Raw genomic sequence first — 12,399 nt, 5'->3', positions numbered from 1 at the left:
CGGCTGTGGCATTATCTGTCCAGCTAGTGGAGCCCGATGCTGGTGTAAAAAATACGGGGGACCCCTACTCTTTTTGTCCCCCGTATTTTTTGCACCAGGCGCAGAGCCCGGTGCTGGTTTTAAAAATACGGGGGATCCCCTGTCCATTTCCCCCCCGGATTTTTAGAACCAGGACCAGCTCGAAGAGCCCGAGGCTGGTTATGCTTTGGAGGGGGGACCCCACGCCATTTTTCCCCGAGTTTTTCCCCGTTTAAAAAAAAAAACGGAACAAAATCCGTCAAATCGGCCGTTTTCCGTCGGCGGGACTGTCGAATCCGTTATTTATTGCATATGGTCAATTTCGGCACCCACTTGCCAAAATTAGACTGTCGAATTGAAAAACGGCCGAAAAATTGCCGCGATTCGCCGCTAATTGCATATACCCCTAAAGGTTTTAAAGTGCCAGGCTCCAGTGGACCCGATCTATACCCCACGGTAGTAAAGTACAGTTCCCCAGTATACACTAGGACGTAAGAGAAATTAAGACTTTCTGATCATATTTTCTGTAAGTTCAAGGTTCTATTTTGCACTCTTTGGGCTACTACTGACTTAAAATACCCAACAACCAAACACTTACATTGATGTAAACGAAGCAATGGGCGTAGCTTTTGTTCTTAATTCAACCCATCTAACATCTTAATTCATAGCGTTGTCTACCGTTGACCCCTCTCTAGAGTCCTTATGCAAACAACTATATGTACACATAATACAATAGTATATACTTGTACTAGACACTTATGTTCCGGTTTGTTCTGAGGAATTTTGTCACCCCAACTGTAAAACAGAGGATGGCATGTAATCCAATGTAGAGGCTTAGGGGTAGATTGACTAAAGGCCCGTATTCACGGGCAGATGTGGGGAGAGATGTGTGCTGAGCGTGCGGGGGTGGACGGGGCGCGCTCATTTCACCCAGCGGGTTAAATGAGCAACCTGCTAGATTGAGCCTGCATTCAGGCCAAACTAGCACCAGTGATAGAGATGTGCGGGGCTGCGCATCGCTATCGCTCTGGGGGGTACACATGGAGAGATCATTCTTAAAATCTAAGCAATCTAGTCAGATTGCTTAGATTTTAGGCTGGGATCACTCCGTGAGTACCCCCCTTAAGCCTTGGAGAGTGATAAAGAGAAGAGAGATAAAGGGGTCTGTTTACTAAGCCTTGGGGAGATATAGGGGGAGATTCAAATGTTTGAAAAGTCAGTTGGATGTCTATTTTTTCCTATCTAATAGACAGGAAGAAAAGTACATGCAATTTGACATTTTTCATGCTATCCATCTCAGGAACTCATCGCAACTGCACAAAAACGTGCAATATCGCACTAATGTATGGGGCCCCAACAAACTAACTATCAGACCCAACGTGGGATAAGTTGGAATGAAAGATAGAAAGACTTGGAAGACATGCAGGTTAGGAGTACGCAAATACATTGTCAAAATTTCAAAAGCCTGATTTACATAAATATCCGTACATACAAATGCATAGCAAAGCTACACAGTAACATGAAGAACACGAGACAGGTGTACCTGCTTGTAATCCCCAATGATAGAGTTGTTTTTCTTAATTTCAGACTCAGCTTTATCCAGTTCTCTACGGCACATTTCCTTCAGCTGCAGAATGATACAAAAGAGAAATGAGAGCAGTTTTTCTAATAACCATCTAACCCCAATAATTCCGGACCCACATGCAACAATTATCACAGCATGTGTGGCACCAAAACAACAGGGATAATGACTGTGGCCTTATCCAAATTGATAGGATCATTGTGTGAAATATTTCTGTAAGCGTGAGAGTAACAGCACTTAAAGGTAGCAACATGTGAAGAGACCCCATGGTGCCAACTAAAACACTAATCCTGTCACTTAGTTCTTGGGCAAGATTGCTGATGGTGCGACCAATTTAACGTGGAGCTCAGACTATTACATGTCTTAAGCCATAGTGTATTGGAATTTACAGTATACTCTAAAATACAATTTTTCCTTCAGTTCTGTGTGATATTAATATAATACAAGGAAAGTGAATGGTGTTTATGTTTTATTTCAAATACAGATTAAGTTGCTTTCAATCCAAATTAATTCTAATCCCACAGAAGGAGATTTATGGTAGATTTATCATAGTTAAATCTCTTTCTGCGAGGTACACTGGATTCCACAGGGAATAACATCGGGGTGTAGAGTTGGATCTTGATCCGAGGCACCAACAGGCTAAAGCTTTGACTGTTCCCAGGATGCATTGCACCGCCTCCTCTATAACCCCGTCTCCAGGCACTGGAGCTCAGTTTCGTTAACCAGTCCAATGCAGTAGCAGGTAAAAGATGGTAGATGTTGGAAAACATAGAACCACATTCTCACGACAGGAGAAAGGACCAGCGGCTAATGCCATACAAACCTAAAAGGAGCTAAGTGCGTCAGGGTGGGCGCCCTGTGGAATCCATAGTACCTCACAGAAATAGATTTAACTATGGTAAGTCTACCATAAAACTCCTTTTCTGCAGCTGGGTACACTGGTATTCCACAGGGAATAACATCGGGATGTCCTAAAGCAGTTCCTCATGGGAGGGGACGCACTGTAGCAGGTACAAGAACCCGGCGTCCTAAAGAAGCATCCTGGGAGGCGGAAGTATCAAAGGCATTGAACCTGATGAACGTGTTCACTGAGAACCACGTAGCCGGCTTGCACAATTGTTCAGCGGACGGACCACGGCGGGCCGTCCAAGAAGGTTCAACAGACCGAGTATAATGGGCTTTGATAGCAGCAGCAGCTGGGAGACCAGCCTGCGCATAGGCTTGTGCAATCATCATTCTAATCCATCTGGCCAAGGTCTGCTTATTCGCAGGCCAGCCACGTTTGTGAAAAACAAAAAGTACAAAAAGAGTATCTGACCTCCTGAGGGAGGCAGTCCTCCACAAAATACGGAGAGCCCGTACCACATCCAAAGACAGCTCTTTGGAGGACAAACCAGAAGAGATAAAGGCCGGAACCACAATCTCTTGGTTAAGATGAAAAGATGATACCACATTAGGGAGATAACCAGGGTGAGTTCAAAGAACTGACCGGTCACAATGAAAAATTAGAAAGGGTGGACGACAGAACAAAGCGCCTAAGCCCGACACCCTCCTAGCAGAGGCAATAGCCAATAAAAACACGACCTTAAGTGTAAGACATTTAATATCCACACACAAGAGGTTCAAATGGAGACTCTTGCAGGGCGTTTAAGACAACAGACAGATCCCATGGAGCCACAGGAGGGACATAGGGAGGCTGAATCCTTAAAACACCCTTAGTGAAAGTATGAACGTCAGGAAGAGACGTAATTTTCCTCTGAAACCATACCGACAAGGCAGATATATGAACCTTGAGGGAGGCCAGACGAAGGCCTAAGTCCAGGACCTGTTGCAGAAAAGCCAAAAGTCTGGAAGTTATTAAAGTATATGCATTATAATTCTTACCAACACACCAGGTGAAGTAAGAATTCCAGACCCTATGATAAATCTGTGCAAAAGCCGGATTACGGGCTTTCAACATAGTTTGAATAACTGCCTCAAAAAATCCCTTGGCCCTCAGGAGTGGAGCTTCAAGAGCCACGCCGTCAAAGCCAGTCTGGCCAGGTCCAGGTAGACAGAAGGGTCCTGAATGAGGAGGTCTGGGCTTTGAGGAAGTAGAAGAGGACGCTCTATCGAGAGACCCTGCAGCTCTGAGAACCAATGCTGTCTGAGCCACGCTGGAGCGACTAGAAGTAGTATTCCTCTTTCTTGCTTGTACTTCCGCAGTACCCTGGGCAGGAGTGACACTGTAGGGAACACGTATGGCAGCTGAAAATTCCATGGAATTGCCAGTGCATCCACAAACGCTGCTTGAGGATCCCTTGTCCTTGATTCGAAGACCAGTACCTTGTGATTGTGTCGAGACGCCATCAGGTCTACATCTGGTAAGCCCCACTTGTCCACTAGGAGTTGAAAGACTCCAGAGATGAAGACTACACTCTCCGGCGTGAACGTCCTGACGACTGAGTAAATCCGCTTCCCAGTTGAGGACTCTGGGAATGAACACTGCTATATTGCTGGCAGATGGCGTTCCGCCCAACGGAGGATCTTTGATACTTCCAGCATTGCCATACGGCTTCGAGTGCCACCTTGATGATTTATGTACGCCACCATGGTCGCGTTGTTTGACTGTGCTTGAACAGGCCTGTTCTGTACTAGAGGCAGGGCCAGTGTCAACGCATTGAACACTGCCCGCAATTCCAGAATGTTTATCGGGAGGAGAGCTCAACTGTTGGTCCTGTAGCCACCAGCTCAGTGACAGACGAACCTCCGGAGTCAAGGAGATCATTTGAGACCTGATCCAATGAGGCAGGCCGTCCCACTTGGAAAGGATTTACCTCTGCAGAGGACGGGAATGAAATTGAGCGTACTCTACCATGTCGAAAGCCGACACCATGAGGCCTAGTACTTGAATTGCTGAGTGTATCGACACTCTTGGGCGAGAAAGAAAATATCTGATCCTGTCCTGAAGTTTCAGGGCTTTCTCTTGAGACAAAAACAATCGTTGGTTGTGTGTGTCCAGGTGCACCATGCTCCGAGCCGGGACCAGCGAGGACTTTTTCCAGTAGGAATTGGACCATCAGTTTCAGATGACTGAGGAGAACTTCTTGGGAGTTCGCCAGGATCAGCAAGTCGTCCAGATACGGCAGGATCATGATTCCCCGACGGCAGAGGAGAGCCGTCATCACGGCCATGACCTTGGTGAAGATCCGAGGGGCCGTACACAATCCAAAAGGAAGTGCCTGGAATTGATAATGTAGGTTGCCAATAGCAAACCGCAGATATTGCAGATGAGACATGGCAATAGGTATGTGCAGGTAAGCATCCTTTATGTCCAGGGATACCATATAGTCTTCGGGTTCCATGGCCAGCACTATAGAGCACAGAGTTTCCATACGGAATTTGGATACTTTCACAAACTTGTTCAAGGATTTGAGGTTGAGTATAGGCCGGAAGGACCCATTTGGCTTTGGAACTAGAAACAGGGTCGAATAGCATCCCCTGCCTCCCCGAGACAGAGGTACCGGCACTACCATTCCTGTATCCAGTAGAGCTTGCGCTTTTAATAGATCCGCAGGGATAACCGTAGTGCAAAACTGGCGAGGGGGACGTCTCTTGAAAGAGATGGCGTACCTGTGAGACAAAACTTCACGCACCCAGGCATCCGAAGTGGTCATTAACCAGGCCTGGGCAAACTGCAGAAGTTGGCCTCTCTCCTTGGGGTCACCCAGGGGGAGGCCCGCCCCGTCATGCAGCAGACTTGTCTTATTTGGTAGCAGGCTGACAAGTGGCCCAGGATTGTTTAGATTTAGGCTTAGTGGTTTTGGAAGCACAAGCCTGTCGCGGATACGCCTGACCCTTTGCTTTTCACGGAGGTCGAAAGGAACGAAAGGTGGTACTCTTAGCCTTTGGAACAGAAGGATTAGTATTTGGGAGACAGGCTGTCTTGGCAGTAGCCAAGTCAGTTACAATGTTGTTCAGATCCTCTCCACATAGGATGTTTCCCTTAAAAGGGAGCACCTCCAAGGTCTTTTTGGAGTCTAGGTCCACTTTCCAGGACCTCAACCACATAATTCGACGAGCCAGGATGGACGTAGTAGATGCTTTTGGCCACCATTACACCTGCATCAGAGGACGCCTCCTGAATATAGTGGGAGGCTGTGGTAATGTAAGACAGATATTGTGTCTGGCAATGTCAGAAAAATCCTGTGGCAGCTCATCCTCAATTGCCTGAACCCATGCTTCAATATCTTTCGCAGCCCAGGAGGCTGCCATAGTGGGTCTATGTACAGCGCCAGTGAGGGAGTAAATAGACTTCAGGCATCCCTCCACACGCTTATACATCGGTTCCTTCAGTGAGGGGACGGTGGTGACAGAGTAGATGACACCACAAGACGGGCGACATGAGAGTCCACCGGCGGTGGAGTTTCCCACTTCCCAATTTTTAGACAGGGAAAATCTATTTCCTGGCGACGACCAGGATTCCTGACATATGTCAATTAAGTGGTCAGAATGTGGTAAGAATACCTCCTGACGTTTGAACTTATCAGGTTTCTTAGACGCAGTAGTAGGCTCAATGTTATCATCTATTTGAAGAATTAACTTAATAGCCTCCACCAGGTCAGGAACATCAACCTGGCTTGTAGATTCCTCACGAGAAGCAACTGTATCAGTGTCTGACGGATAAGTATATTCCCCATCCTCACCAGAAGAATTATCCGAAATATTAGGGGACTGTGAGGAAGAAATTGCCCGCTTAGATGACCCCTTGGCCCCAGACGGGCGTGAGGTAGACTTTTGTCTAACAAAGGATTGATTTAATTGTTGTAACTGGGTAGACAGAGTATCCACCCAGGGCGGAGTAACTACAGGGACAATATGTGGCTGCAATGGCACAGGAGGTCCCACAGGTGGCGCAAGACGTGTCACAAATGTACTCAGCATACTTGAGAACGCTGCCTAAGGTGGGTCTTGATTGGCTACAGGTACTGCAGGTAGACTGGGTGTATGGCACTCCGTGCCTGAAACAGCAGCCAAAACTTCCCCCAGAGGTAAATCAGTGGCGCCAGTACTGCAGGATTCAGAAGCGTCCGCGGATTTCCCGCCCTATGTGGTAGACATTATAGGGAATGTAGCCGTAGGGTGTAATGGTACAATATAGCCAGACAAACACAATATCTGCAAAAACCCTCTATGTCCTGTGACAGTAAAAACACAGGACACAAAACAGAGAATTTAAGCGATATGAGGTGACTGAAACACACAGTAAAAATAGGATTTTGGTACTTACCAGATAAATCCTTTTCTTTGAATCCATAGGGGGCACTGGAGTACTCTTGGGATATGGACGGGCGTTAGCTGGTATAGGCACATATTTAAATATTTAAATTAGTAACTCTCCACCCCTGCCATACTCCCGTAGAGAGTCCAGTATTTTTACTGAGCAGAAGAGGAGCGATAGAGAGGATGAACCATAGAGAATTACATATAACATTATAACATAACGGACAACCCTAAGGTTGACACATAATGCAACTGACAACAACAGTTGCACAATAATAGAAATCACCGTAATATTGTAACAATCGGTGAGAATGTGTTACCATAGGTTCCCATGAACTTACCACAAGACAGGTTAACTGCTCTGGGTGGGCGTCCAGTGCCCCCTATGGATTCAAAGAAAAGGATTTATCTGGTAAGTACCAAAATCCTATTTTCTTTTTCATCCACTAGGGGTCACTGGAGTACTCTTGGGATGTACCAAAGTTTCCCCGCCGGGCGGGAGAGCTGTTTGGCACCTGTAACACTAGACAGGCAAAGCTAGATCCTGATGCCGTAAACGTATCAAACTTGTAAACGCGCACAAACGTGTGCACTGATGACCATTCACTGATGACCATGTAGCAGCTCGTCCAAGTTGCGTCATAGAAGCTCCACGACCTGCTGACCATGACGTTCCCACAGAACGTGTGTAATGGCCTGAAACTGATGTAGGCGGTTGTAGCCTAGAGAAGATAAGCCTGACGTATGGTCAGTTTAATCCATCTGGCTAAGGCCTGCTTGGAAGCTGGCCAAGCCATCTTAACTGCATCATAGAGAACAAACAATGTATCTGTTTTACGTACAGTTGATGTTTGAGCTACATAAATGCGTAGTGCGTGTACCACATCCAAAGTAGCTACGATTGAATAATTGATGTGTAAACATTATATTATCCTTGGTAGGAAAACGGAATTCGTCCGAAGTTCCGCTCTATCATTATGAAACACCCGATACGGTGGCTTGCATGACAAGGCACCCAATTCTGAAAAACACCTTGCTGAAGCTAAGGCTAAGAGAAACTGTTTACCAAATGAGAAACTTAACATCCACTCTGTGGAAGACTGTAAAAAGTCTAAAACCAGCTTCAAGTCCCATGGCGCTGTAGATGGTATAAATGGAGGTTGTACTCTGAGGACACCTTGTAAATTGACAAGGCAGAGACCTGCACCTTTAGTGTAGATAAACGTAGTCCTCCAACTAACCCTGTCTGTAAAACTAGCAAAAGACGGGATAACTTGAAAAATGATGTCGGAAACTTCCGAGCTTCACACCAACCTATATAGGCACAACCAATTCTGTGATAATGAGCTGCCGTAACTGGCTTCCTAACACGTAACATGGTTGGTATAACCGATTCCGGAATGCCCTCTCTTCTTAAGAGGGCAGTTTCAACAGCCACCCTGTCAAGCGCAGCCGCGCTAAATCGGGATAACGGAACGGACCCTGTTGTAACAGTTCCGGACGTAGCCGGAGCGGCCAAGGATCGTCTGCGAGTAGCCCGCGGAGATCAGAGAACCATACTCTCCGAGGCCAAAGAGGCCCAACCAGTATTACCGTCGTGGAATCTCGCTTGATCCGCTTAGCAGCCGAGGAAGCAGCGGAAACGGTGGAAACAGATACCCAAAGCTGTACGTCCACTTGATCGTGAGAGCATCCACTGCCACTGCCTTTGGAGCTCTTGTTTTGGACACATACTGGGATGTTTTATGATTTTGGCGAGATGCCATTAGATACACCTGTGGGTAACTCCACCTCTTGAACCAACTTTTTGAACACTTCTGGATTCAATGCCCAGTTTCCTGGATGAAATTCCTGACAGCTGAGACAATCAGCTTCCCAGTTGTCCACTCCTGGAATGAACACTGCCGACAATATCACCTAGTGATGCTCGGCCCAATTGAGGATTCAAGCAACTTCCCGCATGGCCATGCGACTTAGAGTTCCTCCTTGGTCATTGATGTATGCGACCGCCGTCGCGTTGTCTGACTGCACCTGGACCGTCTGAGACCCGTGCCTGTGCACTGCTTGTCGCAGCGCGTTGTAAATTGCCCTGAGTTCCAGGACATTTTAATTGACAGCAATCTTCCGTGATCTTACCAGAGACCCTGAAGCTGACCATCTTGGCCACAGCTCCCCAACCTCTGAGACTCACGTGCGTCGTTAGAATTACCCAATTCCAGCCACTGAACGTCCGTGCGGTGAGATTGTGTACTTGGAGCCAACAGAGTATTGAAACTCTGGCCCTTGGAGACAACCGTACTACCTGATAAATTTGTAGATGCGTGCAAGAACATCCCATTGAAAAGGATTTGAGTGAAATATCCAAACTGGAGTGCTTTGAAAGACGCCACCATCTTTCCTAGCAGTTGAATGCACAAATGCACCGAGACTGTCCGTGGATTGCGTACTAACCGTACCCGATGACAAACACTTTGTGTGTTGTGTTCTTGAGGGTGACAATCCAACTTCCTGACAGTTGAGATAACGTGCTGAAATAGGCCATTGTACGTTAGTGATGCACGTTGCAGGCATAAGGGTTGAGACGGAGCTTTTATGAGCAGATCTCCAAAGTACGGAACTGTTATCACTCCCAGGGATCTGAGATGAGCTATCATGACAGACATTACTTGTGACTACTCGAGGCGCCGATGTGAAACCCAATGGTAGCGCTTGAAATTGCTAATGGTCTTTACTGCAAAACATAAGTAGGCCTGATGCGTCTAAGTACGCATTCTTGAGATCCATCGAAATTCTGAAGTACTGTGGATCCCAACCTGCAGTCACTACCTGCAGGGAGTCCATCTTTAAACTGTAGTAAGCGACCTACTGATTGAGCTCCTTTAGTTGGTTTGACAGAGCCATCTGGCATTGGAACTACAATTTGTCCTGTTGGTGACTGGAACCGAAACCAAACCTGCTCAGTCTACGAGAGACTGTATCGCGGTCTGCAGAACCGCCTTCTTGTGGACCTTTGCACACTAAATTGCGGATCCACCCATCTGTGGATGCCCACAACTGAAGATCGGAGACGGGCTGGAAACCCATCCTGCCCCTGGCTTGTCGGTATACTTAGTGTCCTGACAACGGACAGTGGTTTTTGAAACCCACTTCCTCTACCACGTCTACTGTGTGTGGTTGTTCCTGTAGCACGGCCTCGAAAGGACTGAGGACTAAAGGTAGACAAAATTCTGGAGCAGCAGAATCTTGACCAGGTGGCACTGCACTGCGGGTCAGGAGCCGTATCCACTAGGCTACAGGAGCCCCCCTTTTTCTTTTTTTTTTTAACGCTGATTCTTTGCCTGTCAAGAATGCAGCCCCAAGCACACGTTGTGCCGCAAATAGTGCCACTGAGAAGGGGAGAATTGACCTGGCCGACGTCCATAGAAGACGTACATAAAACACTAAAAAGGAGCGCTTGATTAATTTAAAATAAGAATTTACTTACCGATAATTCTATTTCTCGGAGTCCGTAGTGGATGCTGGGGTTCCTGAAAGGACCATGGGGAATAGCGGCTCCGCAGGAGACAGGGCACAAAAAGTAAAGCTTTTCCAGATCAGGTGGTGTGCACTGGCTCCTCCCCCTATGACCCTCCTCCAGACTCCAGCTAGGTACTGTGCCCGGACGAGCGTACACAATAAGGGAGGATTTTGAATCCCGGGTAAGACTCATACCAGCCACACCAATCACACCGTACAACTTGTGATCTAAACCCAGTTAACAGTATGATAACAAAGGGAGCCTCTGAAAGACGGCTTCCTACAACAATAACCCGATTTTTGTAACAATAACTATGTACAAGTATTGCAGAATAATCCGCACTTGGGATGGGCGCCCAGCATCCACTACGGACTCCGAGAAATAGAATTATCGGTAAGTAAATTCTTATTTTCTCTATCGTCCTAGTGGATGCTGGGGTTCCTGAAAGGACCATGGGGATTATACCAAAGCTCCCAAACGGGCGGGAGAGTGCGGATGACTCTGCAGCACCGAATGAGAGAACTCCAGGTCCTCTTTTGCCAGGGTATCAAATTTGTAAAATTTTACAAACGTGTTCTCCCCCGACCACGTAGCTGCTCGGCAGAGTTGTAATGCCGAGACCCCTCGGGCAGCCGCCCAAGATGAGCCCACCTTCCTTGTGGAATGGGCATTTACATATTTTTTGCTGTGGCAAGCCTGCCACAGAATGTGCAAGCTGAATTGTACTACAAATCCAACGAGCAATAGTCTGCTTAGAAGCAGGAGCACCCAGCTTGTTGGGTGCATACAGGATAAACAGCAAGTCAGATTTCCTGACTCCAGCCGACCTGGAAACTATATTTTCAGGGTCCTGACAACATCCAGCAACTTGGAGTCCTCCAAGTCCCTAGTAGCCGCAGGCACCACAATAAGCTGGTTCAGGTGAAACGCTGACACCACCTTAGGGAGAAACTGGGGACGAGTCCACAGCTTTGCTCTGTCCGAATGGACAATCAGATATGGCTTTGTGAGATAAAGCCGCCAATTCTGACACTCGCCTGGCCGAGGCCAGGACCAACAGCATGGTCACTTTCCATGTGAGATATATCAAATCCACAGATTTGAGTTGTTTAAAACAATGTGATTTTAGGAATCCCAAACTACGTTGAGATCGCCCAGTGCCACTGGAGACATCAAAAGGGGTTGTATATGCAGTACTCCCTTAACAACTTCTGGACTTCAGGAACTGAAGCCAATTTCTTTCTGGAAGAAAATCGACCGGTCGAAATTTGAACCTTAATGGACCCCAATTTGAGACCCATATACACTCCTGCTTGCAGGAAATGTAGGAATTAACCTAGTTGAAATTCTTCCGTGGAGCCTTCCTGGCCTCACACCATGGAACATATTTTCACCTAAGCGGTGATAATGTTGTGCGGTCACCTCCTTCCTGGCTCTGACCAGGGTAGGGATGACCTCTTCCGGAATGCCTTTTTCCCTTAGGATCCGGCGTTCACCCGCCCTGGCGTCAACGCAGCTGCGGTAAGTCATGGAACAGACATGATTCTTGCTGAATCAAGATCCTTTCTAGTATCTCTTGAAGTTCCGGGTACCAAGTTCTTCTTGGCCCAAACCGGAACCCCGAGTATAGTTCTTACTCCTCTCCTTCTTATCATTCTCCATACACTGGGTATGAAAGGCCGAGGAGGGAACACATACACCGACTGGTACACCCACGGTGTTACCAGAGCGTCCCAGCTATTGCCTGAGGGTCTCTAGACCTGGCGCTTCATGTGGGACGCCATCATAACCACCTTTGGTCTTTCCCAACGGTTTACAAACATGTGGAAACTTCCAGATGAAGTTCCCACTTTTCCGGGTGGAATTCATTTATGCTGAGGAAATCTTCCTAGTTGTCCACTCCCGGAATGAACACTGCTGACAGTGTTATCACATGATCTTTCGCCCAGCGAAGAATCCTTGCTGTCATTGCCCTCCTGCTTCTTGTGCCGCCCCGTCTGTTTACGTGGGCGACTGCCAT

The 12,399-nt window shown here is 47.3% G+C and overlaps 1 protein-coding gene across 1 annotated transcript in view; it reads right to left on the bottom strand.

Moving 5' to 3' along the window:
• Nucleotides 1-12,399, bottom strand: part of LOC134948686 (rab GTPase-activating protein 1) — a 437,656-nt gene that overhangs the window by 66,257 nt on the left and 359,000 nt on the right. Inside the window, exon 19 of the mRNA XM_063936842.1 lies at nucleotides 1,562-1,645. Coding sequence (XP_063792912.1) covers nucleotides 1,562-1,645 — 84 coding nt within the window. The remainder of the gene's footprint in view (nucleotides 1-1,561; nucleotides 1,646-12,399) is intronic.

The sequence above is a fragment of the Pseudophryne corroboree genome, chromosome 8 (genome assembly GCF_028390025.1).
Source record: "Pseudophryne corroboree isolate aPseCor3 chromosome 8, aPseCor3.hap2, whole genome shotgun sequence".
In the NCBI taxonomy this organism is placed as follows: Eukaryota; Metazoa; Chordata; class Amphibia; order Anura; family Myobatrachidae; genus Pseudophryne; species Pseudophryne corroboree.
Note: the sequence above shows the minus strand (reverse complement) of the source record. Positions and strands in the feature narration are given on the sequence as shown.